General features: G+C 50.6%; 6 protein-coding genes across 6 annotated transcripts; 1 reads left to right on the top strand and 5 right to left on the bottom strand.

Annotated features, from left to right (window-relative positions):
- Nucleotides 1-1,316: 1,316 nt before the first annotated feature.
- ColSpa_01771 (uncharacterized protein) lies at nt 1,317-2,210 on the top strand (the record flags this gene model as incomplete). Its single annotated transcript, XM_049267983.1, has 2 exons — nt 1,317-1,671; nt 1,768-2,210. 2 exons carry the CDS (start codon nt 1,317-1,319, stop codon nt 2,208-2,210), a joined length of 798 nt encoding a protein of 265 aa, XP_049123940.1.
- Nucleotides 2,211-2,410: 200 nt separating this feature from the next.
- ColSpa_01770 (ABC transporter gloK) lies at nt 2,411-4,959 on the bottom strand (the record flags this gene model as incomplete). The annotated part of the gene is made up of 7 exons (XM_049267982.1): nt 2,411-2,627; nt 2,686-3,733; nt 3,822-3,886; nt 4,066-4,137; nt 4,189-4,312; nt 4,375-4,728; nt 4,785-4,959. The coding sequence occupies 7 exons, from the start codon at nt 4,957-4,959 to the stop codon at nt 2,411-2,413; spliced, it is 2,055 nt and encodes a 684-aa protein (XP_049123939.1).
- Nucleotides 4,960-4,978: 19 nt separating this feature from the next.
- Nucleotides 4,979-7,707, bottom strand: ColSpa_01769 (ABC transporter atnG; the record flags this gene model as incomplete). The annotated part of the gene is made up of 5 exons (XM_049267981.1): nt 4,979-5,676; nt 5,799-6,381; nt 6,431-6,618; nt 6,757-7,258; nt 7,312-7,707. 5 exons carry the CDS (start codon nt 7,705-7,707, stop codon nt 4,979-4,981), a joined length of 2,367 nt encoding a protein of 788 aa, XP_049123938.1.
- A 3,985-nt stretch (nt 7,708-11,692) lies between these two features.
- Nucleotides 11,693-12,109, bottom strand: ColSpa_01768 (uncharacterized protein; the record flags this gene model as incomplete). The annotated part of the gene is made up of 1 exon (XM_049267980.1): nt 11,693-12,109. One exon carries the CDS (start codon nt 12,107-12,109, stop codon nt 11,693-11,695), a length of 417 nt encoding a protein of 138 aa, XP_049123937.1.
- Nucleotides 12,110-17,954: 5,845 nt separating this feature from the next.
- ColSpa_01767 (uncharacterized protein) lies at nt 17,955-19,091 on the bottom strand (the record flags this gene model as incomplete). Its single annotated transcript, XM_049267979.1, has 2 exons — nt 17,955-18,701; nt 18,756-19,091. 2 exons carry the CDS (start codon nt 19,089-19,091, stop codon nt 17,955-17,957), a joined length of 1,083 nt encoding a protein of 360 aa, XP_049123936.1.
- An 841-nt stretch (nt 19,092-19,932) lies between these two features.
- Nucleotides 19,933-20,427, bottom strand: ColSpa_01766 (uncharacterized protein; the record flags this gene model as incomplete). The annotated part of the gene is made up of 1 exon (XM_049267978.1): nt 19,933-20,427. One exon carries the CDS (start codon nt 20,425-20,427, stop codon nt 19,933-19,935), a length of 495 nt encoding a protein of 164 aa, XP_049123935.1.
- Between the last annotated feature and the right edge of the window lie 415 nt (nt 20,428-20,842).

Genomic DNA, 20,842 nt, shown 5'->3' with positions numbered 1-20,842 from the left:
CGTTGCGTGCGATGAGTGAATTGATGAAGTGAGAGAGACTCGGATGGATGAGATTTGGGCGATGAAGGTGAGCCTCGGCGGGGCGTTGAAACGGGTCCGAGAGCCGCTGGGCGATGGGATGTTTCCGTAACGCCGTTTGAGCCGCGGTGAAAGGAGGCCGTAGAGGAACAAAGGGAGGGCCGGCCCGCGACTACAAGTGGTGATCAGGTCTGCTCTGGTTGATTACTGGAAGGGGCCGGATGCGAAGAGGTCGATCATTAAATGAAACAATAAAATAATGCCGAGTTTCTTGGCCCGGCGCGAGGATTCCGTCTGCCAAGTTCGGAGAGGCTCCGTCCAGCGTTCATCAGACGCTCAACGGCGCCAGGTGGTTCCCAAGACACCCCAAACACACGTCTGCCTCAGCTCTCAAATTCACTTTTCCAGGTGGCCCAGGTCTGCGAGCAAACCAATCTGAGCTGGGCAAGCCACGCAAGTGCCTGCCCGAGGCCAACAAATAGGACCGAGGACGACCAAGGGCGGCGGCGCGAACACCGCAGAGTCACGTGCATCAAAGTTTACGCCAATCAAAGCTTGACTAAGAACATAAGCTTAATATTCGCACTTGTGTTCCAGAGGCCGCCGTCCCCATTTTAGTTAGTTGTATCTGGCGCTCATTGGCCTTTGTCCACCATTTGCAGTATTGTAACATAGTACTCCTCCCCCTCGGACGCTCTGGGCCGGGAGTCGGCAAGAGCTGACCGACCGAAGACAAGCAAAGACGATGTCTAATGGGGCGAAGTGGAAGAAGTTTTACAACTCAGCTGCCAAGCTCCGTTAAGAGTCACGAACTTGGCCAAAAACAAAACAATCAAAAGACCCAGCCCCCAACCGGAGCCTGAGCCTGAGCATCAGCCACAACCGGTGATCTGTGACTGCAGGGGGCGTGCGTGCGTGCCTGCTCTTGCGATCTCGAGTCGCTCTTCCTTCCCCTCGATCGTCCCTGCCTTTGCTGCCCTGCCCTGCCCTGCACCTTCCCGCCGTTTCCTTGCGCGGTGCGACGTGGTCGCCGAATGTGGGGCCGACGCACACAGTGCACGCCTTCCCAACACCGTCTCCGCACGCTGACGACGTCAGTGAAGCAACGACGCCTCCACGTGGGTCGAGTTTGGCCTCTTCCAAGGTTCCCACCTTCCCTTTGTGACATCGCCATAAAACCGCTATTGACACTAGCACACCGGCCGACAAACTGCCATATCTGTCACCATCGCAGCAGCCCCTCCCCCGCATTCATCCGTGCATCCTCACAACTACACCAACTGGCCAAGATAGCCAGAATGAGTGTCAACAGCGCCATCGCGGGTTTGCCCGCCTACAAGACCCTCGACGCCTTCGTCAAGTCCGGCAGCACCGATGCAAAGGCTCTGGACGACACGGTCCAGGAGTTCAAGAAGCTCGCAAAGAAATCCGAGTCCGAAATCGAGGACTTTCTTTGGGACACGTACAACGCCATCTTCGCCGTTGCCAAGCAGACTTCGCCCGAAAGGCAAGGTCCCCTTGTCGAGTTTCTGCAGCGCCTGCGCGAGACCACCGTCACGGCCTCTGATGGTCAGCCTCTCAAGCTGAGCAACCAGGTTGTTTGGAAGGAGCTTCCTACCTTTGGATGGGTTGCCCGTGATCTATGGAACTTTGGTAAGTCATTCAACGCATCTCCCAAGTTAATCCAAACCACATAACAAAATTGCTTGGCACTCGTTTGGAACAAGTTTCGACACTAACTACCGCCAGATGCTCTAGACACATCCGCATCCAAGGAAGAAAAGGCCAGCTGGGACAACCTTTCCGCCTTCGTCGCCCAGTTGATCGCCCGAGCCGACCTCAACGACCCCCAGGACCCCTTTGACTTCTCCCTCTACGGTCTCTGGGCCCTGCGCACCGCCTTTGAAGAAGAGCACCCCGCCGACGCGGACGTCGCCGCCGCCGTGAAGCAGGCCTTCCTGTGGATCAACTACTCCGGCGACGCCCTGCAGAAGCTGAGCGCCGAAAACCGCACCTTCCAAGGCAATTCTGGCAATGCCGGTGGCAAGTTTGGCGATCGCGAGTGGAAAGGCTTGAACGAGGAGAGGTGGGGTGCCTGGAGGGAGGCGTTTGCGTCGGCGCAGGCTTCGCTGGGGGACGAGGAGGTGAAGGGTCTTGCCGCGAAGGCTGCGGAGAGCATGAAGGGCAAATGAGCGGGTGAGGTGGCTGAGACCGAAAAAAGTATATGATTGTAAGTACGATGAAAATGAAAAGAAAACAATGAGATTGATACCCCCGAAACAAGTCTTTTCTACTGTGCCCGTGCATGTCTGTGACATGGTTAGAACAAAAGACAAGGATCGCGTAAAGGCCCCTGCCGTCTGTCAGATGATGGGTATCAAATGAGCCTTGCTCATCCTTCTTGAAGTTTCCACATTGAGGCAAAAACACCACCCTTCTCTAACAGCGTCTTTGGGTGGTCAAACTCAGCAACCTGTCCGTCCTGAAGTGTGACAATTTTGTTAAAGTCAGCAACTGCCTTGAGGCGATGGGCGATGACCACGACGGTCCACTCTTGGAACTCGCTCCGGATAAGCTCTTGAACTATTTGCTCCGTCGCTTGGTCAAGACTGTTGACATGTTAACTAGGGCTCACAGGCCAGCCAAACTATATCACAGCAAACTTACCTGCTGGTCACTTCATCGAGCAAAAGGACGCGGCTATTCCTCAGAATGGCCCTCGCCATGCAAAACAGCTGCTTCTGTCCTGCGCTCAGCCAGTCCGTGTTCAGGTCCGGTTCCAAACCACCCTTGTCCTCAAACAGGGTCTTGAGGCCGGTCTTCTGCAAGGCGCCCCAGATGCCGGCATCGTCGCGGGCGCCGAACGGATCGAGGTTTCGGCGGACGGTTCCAGGCAAGAAGAGCGGGTCCTGAGGAAGCGCCACAAGGGACTTGCGGAGCTGGTTGATGGGCACGGTTGAGATGTCCACGCCGTCGATCTCAATTGCTCCGGAAGACGGGTCGTGGAGTCGGACGAGGAGCGCTAGTAGCGTGGACTTGCCGCTCCCCGTGCGCCCGCAGATGGCCACCTTCTCGCCAGGTTTGATTGAGAGATTGATGCCGCTGAGGACCTGGTGGTCGTCGTAGGCCGCCGAGACGTTGGTGATGTCAATCTGCCCCTTCGCAGGCCATTCTTCGACAGTGACCGGGGTGTCCCCGCCCTCCTCCGAGGGCGTCTCCGTCTCGAACTCCCTGATCCTCGCCACAGCCCCCAGGCTTGTCTCCAGCATCGCCCAGTTATTCAACAGTCCCGTCAGCAACTGCCCAAAGCCCATGACGCTGACGAGCGCCACGCCGAGCAACCCGGGGTCGATGGTGTCCTGCAACGCCACGGACAGACTGACGAGCAAGACAGCGAGCGCGGCGACGGTGAGGTTGAGCACGAGAAGCAGCCATCTCTGCAGACTGCCCATCATGTAAAACGCGCGCTGGGAGAGGTCGAGTTTCTCCAGGTTTTCGGCCTGAACTTTGTCGGTCCAGTTCAGCGCGCGGATTGTGACGAGTCCGGAAAAGGACGCGATGAAGTGCGAGAAGATGGGCGACTTGGTTTCGAGATCGAGCAGGCGCACCTGGCGGGAGGTCTGGAGGTAGACGTGCTGTATCATGAAGAGAACCGCGGCGAGGACAGGGATGGCGAAGGCGAGGTAGCCTGTTGCGGTGCAGGTAAGGATGATGTCTGCGATGGTTAGGGTGAAGCCTAGCGGGATTAGTATTTGCAGTCAGACGTCTTCATGGGCAAAGATGGTGGTAAGAGGATTCCTTACTGTCGCATGTTAGGAGGAAGGCAATTGGGAGTGGCAAGTCGACGAGGTTCATGTCCTGGCTAAATCTAGAGTGGAGGGTATCAGACGGGGGCTTAAGCGATGACTGGAGGTGAGGGTGGGATTACCGGTTGATGATTACGCCAGTATCTGTCTTTACAAAGAAGGACAACGGCGCGCTGAAAGCAAGTCAGCTGTCATGCGCACACAAGAGGCATCTGGCACACCGTTGTCAGGGGAGACTCACGCAAATGCCGCCTTGAGAACACTAAAGTGAAGCCCCTTGGCCGAGTGAGGAACGACGATGACGAGGAACCAACTAAATCACATTCATAAGCACATGTTCCTTGCAACGGGAAGAACGACTCACAAAGTTTCCATTGCGAGTGCAATTTCTGTCAAGACACCCCAGAGGATGTACAGTCCTGCCCACATTCCCAAGTTCTCCTGGCCGCCGCTCTCGTTGGCTGCGACCCAGAACTTGACCCAGAGACCTGTTACACAGTTAGTCTATCCTCTGCGGCAACCTGGGGGCTCCTGAGAGGGGGTCTCGTACGCTGCATGGTTCTACAAGATGTTTGGAAAAGAACCATTGCAAAGAACAAGGCGAATGACGAAGTTCCCATGGACCTGATGTAGTACCATAGGGAGCTTGTGTTGGCGGCGCCGCGAGTGTTGGGGGTCTTGGAGGCGTCTGGCGCGGCAGGGGAGGCGTGTTTATCTTTCTGCTTGCCGTTTTTTTTAAGAGGCTCCTTTGCGGGCTCTTCTTCCTCACGATTGCTCTGCTGCGAGACCCGGAGCGTGCTGACGTACCCCCCGCTCTTGCTTAGCTCTTCGTAAGACCCCATCTCGGAGATCCTGCCGTCGCTCCCAAGAGCGATGATGTTGTCGGCGAAGCGGAGCCATTGTGCTACGACGGATTGTCAGGGGCTGAAGCTTTGGGCCTGGGAAAGGCGATGTACGTACCATTGTGCGTCGCGAGCAAGACCGCTCGGTTGTGCCCGCGCAAGAGACCATCGGTGCCGAACAACGCTTCGAAGCACTTCGAAGCGGTATCCGAGTCGAGACCCTTCAGATTATCGTCCATGATGACGACCTGTTTTCCGCTGTAGACTGCTCTGGCAAGCGCCTCCACGTTCATGTCAGTGCGGCACCCGTTGTCAACAGGGGAGACTTCTTACAATGCGATGCTTCTGTCCACCACTGAGGGCGGCACCAGAGCTTCCGACCACAGTCTCATCGCGCTGAGGCAGGAGAATGAGATCCTGATCTAGCTGACAGGCCTGGATGACCTTGCTGTAAAGAACGGGGTCATAGCCGGCGCCGCCAAAGATGTTGTCTTTGATGCTCTGGTTGAGAATCCAGGGGTCTTGGTCGCAGTATGCCACGTCTGTGCTGGTAGTGTACTCTACAGTTCCGGATATGCGATAGGTCTCGCCTACAAGGGACTTGAGCAGGGTAGATTTGCCGGACCCGACGGGACCGACTAGCATCGTGAGAGTCCCACAAGGGACCCCGATGTCCAAGTCATGCAGGATTGGCTGAGTGCTATGCCAACCGAAAGATCCTTCCGATACCTTGATCAAAGGCCGCGACTCTGCTAGGGGCTCCGATATCCCGTTTTCATGCACGGGGTTTTGAGAAGTCACGAATTTGATCTGGCGGTAATCGTTCCGCTTCTCCTTCACCATAAACTCCTGGATTCTATCCAGACACCCAATTACAGATCCTAAGTTGTGCGGGATCATGACGAGCTCGGAGACGGGGTTGATCAAGATGCCGAGGAGGCTAAGGGAGGTAAAGGCCTGGACCACGTTCAGAGGCTCCCCATTAGACAGCTTCTGGACGATCGCGAAGGCTGTAAAGGTGATGGACGGCGTTATGATGGAAGGGAGTTGCCCTAAACAACGTCAACTAGGACCAAAAAGTGGTCGATGTTGAGGATCAGACGGAGGGAGAACATCGACTAGTGTGACTTACCAACGAGAACATTGATAATCTGCATCCTCCTAAACTTCTTGGACTCGTCGAGCTCAAAGTCCCGCAGGCCTTGAATCTGATCCTGGACCGCGGCAGACAGGCCGCTCATCTTGACGCCCTTCACCGAGCCGATGATTTCGGTGGTGATGCCGACTCGTTTCTGGATCGCCTCCATCCATCTGCGTTGGCGTGGAGGAACCAATTGGCCGACCCTCACCCCGACAGACACACAGACTGACATGTATTCATTAGCTTGTTGGTCCCAGCGAAGAAGGCTATGTTTCATTCCGGGCGGTGGCTTACGGATTGCGATAACTACAGGAGCGACGCTGACGCCGCCGAGCTGGCTGCTCAGAATCCACAGCGCGAAACCCAACTGGATCAGATTTGGGACGATGGAAAACGACCATTGAGCGGCTACGGTGATGCGCTCCACCTCCGTGCTCATCAACGAGACGGCAGCCTGGGAGTTGTCTGTCTCTGCTCGAAGAGATAGCATGTTCTGGTAGATGATTGCGATGAGAGCACCTCTGATGCGGGTGATGAGCCGGTTGTTGAGCTGGCCATACCATTGAGTAGATATCTGATCCATCGTAAGCGCTTTGAAACCGATTTCGATTTGTCGCACATACAGAGACTCCGAGATAGGTCATAGCAAAGGCGGCAATGAGCCATTGGCCACAGCTGACAGGTTTGTCTCCATGGTTCTGAATATACTTGATGGTGGTCTGCACAAGTAGTGGCTGCACGAGACCAAACCCGACCATGGCAAGGCGCGGAATGTGGATGACGAAGATGTCGGCCCAGAAAGCTCGCAGGACTGCTACCGCAAGAGCATGGCTTCGATTCTGATTTACTACTCATTTGCACTGGTCAGCGTTTCGCACACAAGATCGGGGTTAATGAGCCAACGAACCTTTTTGCCAGGCTGAGGATAGCCTACCAAGCACCTTCTCACCAGACAGAGGTTCGTCGACTGGCTCAAGATCATCGACCGTGAGGTCTTTCCTCCACCCCAGCGACAACAGTGGGTTTACCCACAACGCGAGACCCTTGCCGAAGATGCCCGCAATCTCCTCCCGAGAGACCTGCCGCGCTGGGATGGAGATGACTGCAGCCTTTGACCTTGACTCTGTGAACAACAGAAAGATCTTGATAAACAGCTGGATGAACACCAGCTGTGACTCGTGATAAAGACCTCCAGCAAACCAGACGCTTCTGATGCGAGTCGCGTCCAGCACGACTGTAAGAAGGAGGAATGTCTGCAGCAGGGCGGATGGGGCCAACGACCTGCTGTGCTCCAGCTTTGAAACCAAGAGGAGTAGAAGGCTGGAAATGACCGACACGGCCCATGATGCGATGCTGATACCCAAATCATGGTGTGGGACGCCGGCGACAGCAGTCCAGATCAAGGATTCCAAGCCGGCAACCTGGAACGCGGGGAGGGCATGCCAGAGAACCTGCAGACGCGAGTAAGCCAGCCGACCACAACTGTCAGACCGATGCAGCCTACTAATTTTCGGGTCAAAAGATGTGATCCTTGAGGTGATGCTGATTGTCTCCTGGGCTGGCAGCACCCGAAGAACCCGGAAATAAGGATGGCGGAAATCGGTGCGATGGCGAGTGAGGATGGCAGGGTGAGCAACAGAATGGCGCACAGAACGATACAGCCGACCAAGTAGCGAGTGAAGAGAATCGATCCCTGGGCCACCACTGGTCGTTTCCACAACTGTCTGCACCGGTGAAGGCCCCAGAGGATGGCTATCGAGCAGGGTATGATGGAGTAGACAATTTCTTCGAGGCCGAGATCGAAGTCGGCGTTCCGGACGCACGTCGTTGACTTGGAAGACGCGCCGCCCGAGCACCCTTGAACCCCAAGGACTGCCTGCCTGTCGGCCCAGCGACTCATTGTTCCGATGCGAAAAAACGAATTGTGGGACGTCTGCGGGCTCTGCATTCCCAGCGGAGGTCCAATTGCAGGCGTGAAGAATATCTGAGGCTCTGGGCTCACTGGATGTAGTCAATGAGTCTTCATATGACGGTGGATGCAATCCCAAAATACGGGAAGACAAACGTGACGACACCGGGCTGTTCCGGGAGGGATTGCTGACAGGGTTTCCGAAACCCAACGCCCCTGACAACTCGGAGATAAGCGACAATGCTTTTGCTGCTGTGCCACTCCATCTCTTGTGTTGCGACGGCAGGGTATGTACACCTGCCTGAAATAGGCTGGTTGCGGCTCAGATCAGATGCTCACCAAAGATTGCACTGGTCAGTTCGTATGAGCGATTCGGGACGAAGCGACCGTGAGAGTATTATGTAGATGGTTTAAATAGTGTCGCGCCTTGCAGCGGTCTATTCGGCCGAAATGCGAGACTGGAAAATAGTCAATCCGAGATGAGCAATCAAGGCGGCTACATTTCCAGTTGTACTGAGATAGTCAAAGGCTCTCATGACAAGAAGAATCCAAGAAACATGAGGCACTATATGTTTTATTTGTCGTGGCTGAATCAACAATCCACTTCAAGACGACTGTCTATGCTTCTGCGAGTCAATGACACATTTGCCTATGAACCATAAACGGGGCCTCTATCAATGAATACCGGAGATGTGGGGTGTGAGATAGTAACGGACGAAGTTCAAGGTGACGGCTGTGAGCATGGATAAGAGGGAGAGCACCGATCAGGAACTCCAAACGCATCTCCACACAGACTAGGTTCACAGAGCCACAGGCCGCTGGTAGACACAACCAGACTTGTGCCGTCAACTTACAAAACTTTAATCACGCTCCACGGACCTGGTCGTAACGGAGGGCAGAAGCCTTCTTTCGGTCAGTCCGACAAATGTCATGCCCTTGTGCCCCTGGACCGCAGCTGCGCGGACACTAGCTTGCTACAGCAGCAGTGAAAGCTGATTATACGACCCGGGGCGGAGACACGCGTACCAGTCCCAGTCTATTAATCATGTCTTTGAGAGCAACTAGCAGCAAACTCTGGTGTTTGTAGTTTAGAGTCTACGGTCCTGTTGGTTCTGCGGTGGAATGTCGGAGATTACGTAGAGAGTGGCCAACTGTGCTTTACATACAGGTCGATTGTCTATGCTCCACTGGTAGATCAGGTTTCAGGATAAGTCACAAAGCCTGCGAGCATAAGCGTGCAGATGTTCTAGAAGCTGGTTCTGTCATCAAGGTACTCAGCCTACAAGGATACATAGTTTGCTCAATCGAAGACCCCCTAAGTGGGCGGCCGTATCTCCTAATTGTTTGGCTGAGAATGATGTTTTTATGGAAGTTGTGTTTAAGTTTGTTGATCTTGAGCACTTAGACGACTGAAACACCCCTAGTTACGTACTAGAAGATTATTCTTCTGACAGTGCGATCGCAAGAACGAAGAGGATCTTGAAGTCAAATTAGGCAATATAGTAACGTGAGATCTAATAATAGTACGAACACGAACAGTAGTCTGATTCAAAACTGTGCTAACAGTCCAACAGAGCATTCAGGAGACGTTTACAGGATTAGTGTCTTTCTTAAGCAAAGATTTAATACAGTTTCAAGGAACCCGCATTGTAATCTTACTAATTCAATCAGTTCTGTAGGCAATTCATGACAGGAGTAAGTTAATGCACAATCATACGTAGTATTGTCTGTCTACCTTGTTTCAATAAGCAAGAACCAGATGATGTTGACCTCGTCCACTTAGTCGGGGTCAAATCGCCCTTCAAGAAGCAAGACTGCCGGCTGAATAGCTAAACCTTGAGACTGTAGTGGGAATGTGGCTGCAGAGGTCATATCAAATGAAGTAACAGGTTGCCCTCCTTGGCGCAATACACTGCATACTGTCTGGCTTTTGTTGTTGATCATATATGGTTAGATTTCTCATTACTCTAACCTAGGCTAAAGGACTGTTTCCTCATGTCAGCCATTATCATAGACATCCTACTATGATTTTACATTATTAAATTTATATCCCCAGTTCCAGCTACAAAGTGCCTGACTTTAATGGCATTTAGAACCTATGTCTCCACTGACATCCGCGCAAACACCAGAACTCTGAGCTTGTGAGCAAGCATCTTTGAATTCATTACCACCAAATCCAGAGACGTATTGCATCCGTCCGACATCGTCCGGGGCAATGCTTGCGCAAACCTAGATCTTGGGATGAGTATGGAATCCAAGTAAGGCAGTCGGGACGCTTTGGAGCTAAGAGCTACTCACATGCCATAACATTGTGGTGTTGACCTTCGACGGATCGTCCTCGAATATTTTCATCGACGACCGGTAAATTTCACAAGCCTTTTCCGTGAGGCACTTGTTTGATCCATCGGTGAAAGCACTAGTAGACAAAGTGCAGAAACACTTGGAGTGCTGATTTGCAAAAGCCCTATTTCTGTTAGACGCACCATCAACCTAATGGGTTGATGTTGAACTTACCCTGGAAGGACCAAAAATGACAAAGAAAAGCAGAGATGAAGAAATCTGAAATACATTTGATCGATATCAGGACTGGCCTGGTGTTGAAAGGAAAGAAGTGCAGACGAGGAGAAACCAGAATGTAGACGATAAGTGCTAGATTCCTGGGATCGCATATGCGTTTCAACTGCCCTCATGCTGGTTAGGATGGGCCATCGGCCATACTTATCTGTCTATTTTGGGTTCCTATTGTGCGCGTTCGGGCCAGGCACAGGCCGTGGCTGAGTTTAATTGCAATCTGATTAGCTCGAAGCGGACTCTTAAAATAGGATGCTCCCTGCTGTCCCACGGTTATCAAGATAATAAACCGAGGAAATGACGAGATACCGATTGCGCCTTAATTTCTCCCCCGGAAGTATCCCCGCTAGATAATAGATAGATTATGTTCCCGTGTGACCCGACGCGCCCAAGCAACTCCACTGTCCACTTTTGCCTTATGATACTACCTAGCTTGACAGACGCGGGGTAGAGCGGATCCCACCGGCCAACCTCGCCAGTTTGCCTACAAAACCAACTGATAAGAGAGCCAGGCGCGGCCGCCGACCGAGTTTTTGCACGAGTCAACGCGAGCGGCTGGACACATTCATTAGACCAAAACTGCCGATCATATACCGTATTATTGTATGACATAGAAGGAAGGATGAACATGCCTTCCAAATCCATACTTGCTGGAGCCAACCATGATCCACAGGTCACACGACCCAATATGGATATATTAAGTCTGATAGCCGGTCCGCAGATTGTATGTATGACAACATTTTGATCCATAGCAACTGCTTACGACGACGCCTGACGCACCGAGGAAGCAGCAATCTTGCCTATGGCAGTTGTAGCAATATCACGCTAAGATATGCTAATCGTACTGAGCTATGTCTCGATTTAAATAAAATTGACCAGAAAAATAGTACGTGGAATATGATGATATCGTAGCGTACCATTGCTTATGTTAGAATGCAAACGAGTCAAAGCCAGAGTTTCAGTTCTAAGAGCAACATGGAAATAGGTGCAGTGAGGCGACTTGGATTCGACCAAGCCGCTATGGTTATTCGTAAGCGTTTCCTCATCCTTCTTGCTTTTCTTCCTTCTTTACGTTTTTCTTGGCCACTTTGGAGAGAAAGGAAAGGTCAGGTGTCTGGTGAACGCCATGTGTTAGTTCAAATAAAGGCTTGGTTTCATTGCCGACTGGCGGCGAACACTGAGCATAACTCCGAAGACTTGGTAGCGATGAAATCACCTGCAATGAACCAACAACCACACTGATGACGGTCCCTCGGTCTGCTCCATTGCGCCTTAGATCTCAATTTTCTGACCTTTGCTGCTACCTTGATAGTACATACATCTTGATCAATACGCACTGTTTACTGTTAAAACTCCATCCTCAGTTATCGAAGAAACAACAAAAAGGAAAACACTCACTTTGGTACTATGCGGAATAAGCCTGAGTGCACACATCCAATCTCTGGGACGTGAGCTCGTGCCCGGTGAACATGAAGGCTCCCCAATCCTCCCACCCCGTGACCACTTTGTCGTTCGGCAATGGGTCGCAACTGTTGGGGTCGATGCCAATGCGGAATTTGAACGGTTGAGGACTACTACCGAACGTGACGTTCGTGAGGGCCTGGATGTTGCCATTCGAATCTTTCGAATTTGCGACGGTGCATTTTGTTCCAGCTGGAAGCGTGCCACCAAGACCGCACCTCACAACTTGTGCGGGCTCATCCCATTTGAGGAACAGCCAGTTTGTGTCTCCCCACTGATCGCCCCAACAACAGCTGTCTGCTGCAGCATATGCGATAAATGCTGAAGGTGCAAGAGCACGAATGAGAGAAGTGGATTTCATGGTGACAAGTCTGAATATGGCGACAAAAAGTGGTGGGCGGCCTGGTGGTGATGAGTGATATTTTGTATATGCTAGATCCTGTGACACACCAACTGGCTGGGTGTCGCCTGTTCATGAACACAAAGAACATCGGACGAACTACTCCGGATGAGAAGAAAGTTCGAAGAGAATTGATAGAGTGAGTTTTAGTACAAAGTGCCGCAGCCATTACTGAGCCTCAGGATAAAGGTGATGTGACAAGGGATTGGCCCTTTGCACCCCTTTCAAAGACTCACAAGGCCATGACCAAATAGACGTATATGCCATCCTATTATAGAACACTAAGTCGTATGCAATTTAGTTCAGATACACTGCCTTTTCCTAAATCTGAAAGTTGTTCGCCGATCTTATTGGGCAATGATTCATGCTTTTTGTCGAATTGATCGCCGAGTAAGGATTATACTTGGAGAACGGTCCTTGATCAAACCTTGTTCCTGAGTGGACCCACCCGAGGTCATGCGAGTACGCTCCAAAATAGGAATGCAGTGGGAGTCGTCAGCGATGGAACTGGATTTATGTCTGTTCCAACAACTATATCCTGAATTCTTGCTGTTCCCACAGCCACTACTTTCCAAGTCCGTCAACTGAATACCCTTTCGCTCATTCGTGTCGCAGCTCTCGTTGTGACAGTCCTCATTGTGTACCCATAATGATTCTCTTGAATCTCGTCTTTCTTTTCTTTCTGCCAATCAATGCATCACCGGTGGCCTCGCCTATCCGCCCTGAGATCCAGAAATTGAAAGCGCGGAACGTCACCGCCAGTCAATGCTCTCCTTCTTCTCAAGATGGGTACGACATCACCTTGGCTCTGTTTCTTTTAGATGAAGAGCTTGCTAACACAATGAATGATTGGGACAGCATCCAGCCACAATGCTGGGAAGCCTTAGACATGAACAACCATCTCAAGGTATGATCGAAAATTTATGGAAACTTTCCTCTCTAACAAGACTTACAGAACTGGTGGTCCAATAACTCCGCGAGGTGCAACTCGACAAACAGAGGCTTTTCTCAGTGCTACTTGGATACGGCGGTATGAAGGCATTTGTAAAACCACAGGCGTTTCCATCTAATCTGGTCATAGGGGATGATCACATGGAGTTGCGACTTTATCGCCCTCAACGGGTGTACTCCGCCACCTAGCGGGCGTGACAGTGATTACGGTTCATCTCAAGAATTTTACGTAAGCAGGACAACCCGACTGAAATCAAGTCAACAGTTACTGACAGCTTGTGAAGGTCATCTGGAACATTTACGGTTGGTTGATCCGGATGTTTCCCGAGTTTCGAGGACTGTATTAACTTTCAAGGCTTCGCAGCTATCAACCTCTTTTGGACCAACTATCACCAGGCTCTCTTGAATGGCCAAGCAACTGCCATGCAAGTGTCTCCTCACCAACACTCCGCATTGTCTAATGTTTCGAACAGTGGAGCGGTTGCCGAGATTGTCAAAGTTGTTGCACCACCCACAACAAAAAACCCGAATACCCCAAACTTTTCTCCGATCTGGGGTGCCTCGCTTGGCTTGTTCTCTGTGAGTACAATTCAGGACATTTCCAACACCAAGTGAGAGATTCTAACGTTTCTGGTCACGAAAGTCATTGTCTTCCCTCATTCCGGGTGGCAATGTCGGAGCAAGCCTGCTCTTCGGTTCAATTACAGGCGTTCTTGGTGGTGGAGCTGGTCTTTTTAGTAAGCTCTTTCCGACCACACAACAGTATCAGGTTTCCTGGGAGGAACTTTCAGCTTCCCTATCCGATAACGTTAATGAGTACCAAAAAAACGTTGGGGAAGCATTGACACAGATACAAACCGATTTTGACACTTTCTATGCTATTACTTCAAACGGCGGGTTCAGTCAGGTGAGTTGTTGATACTTCAAGGCCTGTGATGCAATGCAATCAGCCTGACGCCTTGTTGTCAGAAACTCAATACCAACCTTCCTGACAACACCGACTTCATGTACCACAATCTTCTCAAGTGGACCTTAAACCAGGCACTCCAATTGGACGATTATTTCGCAGTAAAGAAGTTTGTTTGAAGCACCTGCTAAGCCATTAACACCAGCTAATGAGACTGCAGCCCTGGCGTTGATCCGACAAAAATCCCAATCGACCCTTATGACTGTACCAAACTCGATAACTACAGTACTTGTGGCCCAATTTGGTATGATGGAAAGGACTCTTATGGACTCACTAGAGCTCATGGTATGTTCTGGAACTATACAGTCTGGGGGGTTTGATAGTTAGACTGACCCGATCATGAAGATATTGGTATGGACCGTATGAAAGAAATCCTGGACTCAGCCTTCTCGAAAAACTGGACCACACCACATGAACTCTACATCGACGCACAGTCATGTCAGGGAGTGAATGGTTCCGAGGCATTTAACGTCAAAGATCTGACTTTGAGCTGCGTGGTAAATGTTTTTCTACTCTATGCCCCTTTCTTAGCTTCGTTAGGACTGAGCGGCTGATCTTATTCTCGACTAGTCTAACTTGCCAGTTTGCGAATTCAATTTCGACTATAACCCATATCAGTCCATTGAGCTCCGAAACAGTGTATCAGAGTTCATCAATTGTCCCAGCCAATACGGATGGGGTACTCCCCCATTCTGGAGTGACGATGCGGGAGTCCCTCTCACGTATTTAGGCCCGTTTCTGGTATGTCCGATAGTCATATGTTTGCTGCTTCGCGAAGTTGCGGACTCATCGTGGAAAATACTGTACTAACATGGAAACAACTAGATGTCCGGCGTTATTTACAACGAGAAGCATGGTTAAGATAGATTGTCTCTGCGCACCAGGCAGGCTCTGGCCCAAGAAATCTGCACAATTTTCTAAGTGTTTCTAATGACTGATCCTCGCCAATGATATCGACACATTCGATGTAGATCAGAACTTCAGATACCAAGAAGCCTACTTCTTGTGAAAGGTGAAAAATATGCTAGAAAAATATGCTACGTAATGGGAGTTTGTTTGACCAACAGATTACATCGATAATAATAATTACCAGAAATGGTCTAGGGGGAAATAGCAAAATCAAAACAAAGCCCCTCCATCAGTTTTTGGTAGGTGGACTGTTCAGTATGTTTCCAAAAATGTCTGTCGGCAGCGCATTGCCATTCATCGGCCCGGCATTTATGATGCCGTTAGTCGTGCAACCAGGAAATTAAAGCGCAAACAGTTGCGCCCAAAACAAGACGGATGACGTCACCACCAACGAGCTCGAGGCCAGCTTCTCTGGAATAATCTTGCCGAACGACTGAGGCCCTCACCACAACCTCAAATAAGTTAAAGGCCAGAGGAATGTAGTCAGATGGCTGACGAATAGGGAAGCGACACATAACGGTATGGCCTAACAGAGAGTGGAGTCAGAGGCATAGAACGCACTTGTGTCTTTGGCGTCTGTGCCGCGATACAAGCTAGGTGCAGGTCATACACAACGTGATGTAGCAACTGTCGGAGAAGGGGTAATTCGGGATCTAGTGCTTCATGTTCAAGTTGAGTGTATGTATACTTTGTGTTCACCGGATGATGGCCTTGCTCGTAGTCGAAAGAAAAGACAGGGTCCCCAAGGTTTGTAGATCCGTAATTTAGCTAAGCCTTGGTTTAAGTGATTACCTATTATGAAATGTTGACTAATGAATACCAGAGAGCTCTCTATCCCGAGCAATAAGAAGCGGAATTTCAGACACCTACTAACAGACCAAAGACTAGGATAAGAAAGTTCGGGAGATTTGCGGTGACAGATCTTGATGACTGCTACCAACGTTTCCACTATGTCAGGCAAATGAAGAAAAATAAACGGTAAGCTCATCGGTCGTTCATCGGTCAGTAACAATAACTGGAGGAAAATTAGAACAAAGTTAAATCTAGTTCACCGTACTCACAGCCTATATGGCCACCTGATTAAGGCTAGTGGCTTGTTCTTGTGAACAACAAGTCCTGCCCAGCTGGAATGAAAACAGCAAGAATGGACCGGTAATTTGCCCAAATCTATTTTTTGGGAACAAATAGTTTCCTGTCTACACAGATGATAACACGATACTCGCACTCCAAAAGCGGGCCTCTACTCATTGGTGGGCAGCTTGCTGACTTGGAGAAAAAGGACATAGAACAGACAACAAGATTGTTTTTTTCGTTTTCCAGTATCCTCATCATATTTGGTGGTTATTTTTCTGAACCTGGTCGTGCGATGCTGAAGCTTGGAGGCAAGATCTGAAGCTTGCTGACTGGAAGGGACCCTGTCCTTTGTCACCCCTGTGCTAGTCTAGAGGTTGGAGAAGTTTGAGTCCTTCAGCATCACAATAAGCTTACTGCCAAGTGTTCTATCTCTGTAGTGGGTTTGAGTAGTTGTTTCTATATTCGGAGATACAACTCGGCCTTGGGGTTGACTATGAATCATTATCCCTCGGCCGGTTATTGACAGACTGGTTGATGCTGTTTGAGTTGGGTCTGCTCCGTATCCCGACTGGAGTTCGGCATCTTTTTTATTGGCAAAAGACGGCTGCTACAGAAACTGGCAGCTATGTCCCTGACCATGCCCAAGATCCGAGGTCAAACCAAGCCACTTACACACCATCTCAGGCATACTGGGCAATCTAATCGTCCCCCCGAAATCTTTAGCCGGTAAGTAAGGTTATTGTCAATCGACATCTCCAATATTCGGTAACTATGGACAAATCGGGTATTCTACCAACCCAACAGGCTGGGATTGTGCGGATAGTTACGAAGTCCAGTAACTGCCAAGTGGTGGAATTAGTTCTTCAACTGTCGCCATTGATTCGATTAACAAACGAAGGTTTTCAGCCACCGATCTAGCTTCAGGGAAATATCACTTTGTCTTCGCTCGGTAAAAGATGTTTACCGGCCCCCCCGATTAGCTTGTTGGCTGAAATTGCCGGGTTATCCTGTGGTGTGACTTGTTCTGTCGCCCTGAAAGCAACGTCCGAACTGTCAAATGGTACCCCTGAATCCGATTTGTTGGTACTGTCTGAGACGAGAAACGTGACAGGGGACTTCCGTGCACAGGGGTCACGGTTCTGAGCTAGGAGAGTTCGGCAAGGATCGTTATCGCGTTTTCGTATTTGGGCCAATTGTTTGATGCTGTAAGCGATTGTGACCTTACAAGCAGAATGAGTGGATCTTCGAGACCATCATAGCCTCCAGTTAATCTAGATCGCATGCATTGTGTTCGTCATCCATAAAATCTTTGGTGTAGACCGACGTGCATGCATTGAGAAATTAAGTATTGATGGTAGGTTTGAATAAATTAAAAATGGCGCTTGCTCTTTTCTGGCCATGGGCATATCGTCTGATCCTCTCCAACATTTCACAGTAGCGTCATCGGTTGGCAGGCGAGGTTACCGGCTGCTTTTGATGGCACTTAGAATGGAGCAAGTGCGATCAGAGACGTACGACCTATCAAAGGACATGCTTGGTCAAGCTCAAGTTGTTTTATATTAGAATTGAGGGGTGCATACTCTGTGTTGTGAAAATTTGGGTTTCGCGAAGCACTTACTATCCGGCAGGATCGTGCTTTCTTCTTCCTCTACGCGGAACAATATCTTCCTCGCGTTTTGCCTGGCGATAAGAAGGTCTACACGATGTTCACACCGAAATCCACGTTAAGAGAAATACGGAGACGGCTGCATGGAACGGGTAAGAATGGGAATAAAATATGATGGCTGAAAGCCACTATTAGTCTATGCTTGTAACACCAAAACGCCCTGTCTTGGGATATCTTCCAAATCTTCTACATGACGCCTGCCCACATACAACTGTACTACAGCTCTAAACCACTTCCACTTATTTGTTGACTTGGATCAAGCCAGGCCCTGCTAACGTCGCTTTCGCGATGTCATCAGGGTTGGTGAATTGGCTCTCATAAGTGAGAGCTGCAATCGACAGACCGTACATGCTATTCTTCTCAAAGGGAAACTCGGCATCGAATGTAATTTGAGCGCCCTCCCACTTTGGATTTGCGACAGGAACGCTGAGTGGTACATTTTGCCCGCTCAGGTATGTGACATAAAGCGGTGCTTTATCCTTCCCGAGAAACCTGCCGGCGGTGACAAGCTCTCTCAAATTGACTTCGAATGAAAGCATTTGATTCTTTGCCTCAACCTCTCCGGCCTGCATCTGCGCGACCCTTAAAGGGGCGAAGGTGGGGATGTCAATCTGAGACATCTTAAAGGAGCATGAGCCTGGGACAATGAAGGCTTGCAGCGCGGAGAAAGCGAATGGAGCTATCGAAGTTGTAAGGAACGGTTGCGATGATGGCGGGCGTGACAAGATGCTACGGTAATAACCGTTTTGCTCTCCTTCCTGGCCGATGACTGCGCTGACGGCACGGACTGGGCCAACATCACCATTTTTCGCCAATAGCTGATTCGCATCTTGGAGCGTGCCGAGGACGATAGAGGTGAAAGTCTCGGCAAGCGAAACGGCCTCCTTCAAGCTGTTTGTTGGAAATTGATATTTGCATGGCGGCGGTGAAAAAGCTTTGAAGTGATCAAGAACTCCCTTGGCGTCAAGCGCATGAAGTTTTTCTTGCTAGCGCAGTTGTTAACATTGATGTGGACATCGTAAAAAGTAAGGACCACCTACAGCAACCACAATCTTGAGAGTTTCCACCAGCTTATCCTTCTCTGTGACGTCCCAACCATCTCCTCCATTCGTGACGTTTTCAAGCATGGAAGAGAAGAAGGCAACCTCAAACTGCTCGTTAAATTGAATGAGTTGAAAAGTTGTCAGACTGCTTGGTTCCAACTTTGGTGGTGGTGCCGAGTTAGGGAGCGAGCCACGAGCGTCCTCCTCAACTATCTTGATCTCCTCCAGGGTGTGTGGGAGATCGGCGCTAAAGCTTCGGCGCTCGAGCGGGGCCGCTGCCGACAAGCTTGCAAATGTCGCCACGGCGGCCGCGAGAGTAGTCGTTAGCTGCATGTTTTCTCCTCACAGGTCTGGCGTCTTGGTAGGGAATGTGTTATCAAGTGATTTACACAGAAAGAAGAATACGAGATACAAAATTACCAAAAGTAGGGAGAAATGAAGCGGCTCAACCTGGCATATTATCCAGAGGGAAATGGACATAGCTGGGTGACCGAGACGAACTATTATACTCTTGAAGAGTCTGTTTCGATACATGATCTTGAAACCTGTTTCTCCCTTGGCGCACGTGGACCTGCGACTCTCTGGGGAGAGTACATGCGCTTAAACACACACACACACACACGATACACAAAGACATTACACTACCAGCACACAGGCACATCGGATTTTGTGCACCCAAGCGTTCCACGGAACGTTCTTGGGCCGACAGAACCGCCCACAGGTAGGGCTGGTTTCGGAAGGAAAAGGCACCGCTTGCTCAACCTGGAACGTTACAGGGGTTGAGCTAGATAACGTCTCTTGGGACGGGTAGATTGCCGCTTCGATTTCCATGGATCATCTACGCAGACGAGCAATGGCGGGGAGCTGGCAAGGCCAACACAAGCGCCGAACGCCTTGTCAGGTCAAATCCAAACAACACTTGTCTCCGTCTCCATCCAATTCGGACATTCAACCAATCTTGTTGACTCATTTGAATGAACCTGACACGTGCCTAACCTCACTTTCTGGCGCTGTCTTGAGGGCTGTGCCGAAGGCTACTCCATGCATCAAACGTCTTCCATTAGAGAATGTTTCTCTTTTCGGTCCCTAATTAGGAAACATTACAACATCGCGGCTACCGCTGCCGAACCCCGTACGAAGTCGCTCATTACTCGGAAGGGGTCTGCGCCAGACTCTAGGCCCAGCTTGTGCCTCTCCTTGCCAACCTGAAGCTTTGTTCACGTTCAAAGTCGGTGGCCTTGACAACTTCCCGCCTACCAGCAGCCATTGCCGCTGTAGGCGGCGTCGGAGTCCCCCCACGCGATGCCGGACCATCATTCATCAGAAGAGCAGAGCCAGAGCCACCAATAACCGAATCGGGAACGGCACCGCCTCTCGCGCCCGAATCAGTACCCTCCTCTCCAACTTTTCCATCAAAACGATTACTACTGCGCCCACCATCTTGCCGTTCCTGCAGTGAAGGCCTTTGCGCCGTCGCTTGGTCCCTCTTCTCCACAAAATGCGCGACGCCCGTTCGCGAGCGCCTCATCACTTTGTTGCCGAACTCCGCCAAGTCTTCTTCCCCTCCAAAGTCGAGCTGCGCGTGCGCCCACATGAGAGACTCGTTGTAATGTTCCCGCGCGTATGTGTGGAACGACAGGCAAAAAGCCTTGAGCGGCCGGTGACCCATTTTGTCAAAAACCAAGAACCCGCGCGCTGCATGCAGCATCTCTTCGAGACTACGATGAGGCACGTGTTGCATTTCTGGTGTCGGCATCGTCGACCTCCTCAATCTTGTTGATACCGTCGGAGTCGAGTTTGTTCTTTTGGTGTGAGCTCGAGCGGATGTCTTGGCAGACCGACGTATAAGCCTTTGAAGACTCTCGTACTCTATGCCTAAAGCGAAGTCATAATGCGCAACAGCAGCGATTACCTTTAAGCCGAGGTCTCGTCGGGATGGCGACTGTTCCTCGATGCGTCTAATCCCGACGTCGAACAAGCCCACAATATTGGCCGGCAACACATCAGACATGGCGGAAATGGCATCTACGGATTGAGTTTGGTGCGCGTTGTCCAGTCGGAGACGAGCTAGACTAACGTTGCCC

This window comes from Colletotrichum spaethianum, assembly GCF_022836535.1.
Source record: "Colletotrichum spaethianum MAFF 239500 DNA, contig03, whole genome shotgun sequence".
NCBI lineage: Eukaryota > Fungi > Ascomycota > Sordariomycetes > Glomerellales > Glomerellaceae > Colletotrichum > Colletotrichum spaethianum.
This window is presented reverse-complemented; position numbering and strand designations above follow the sequence as displayed.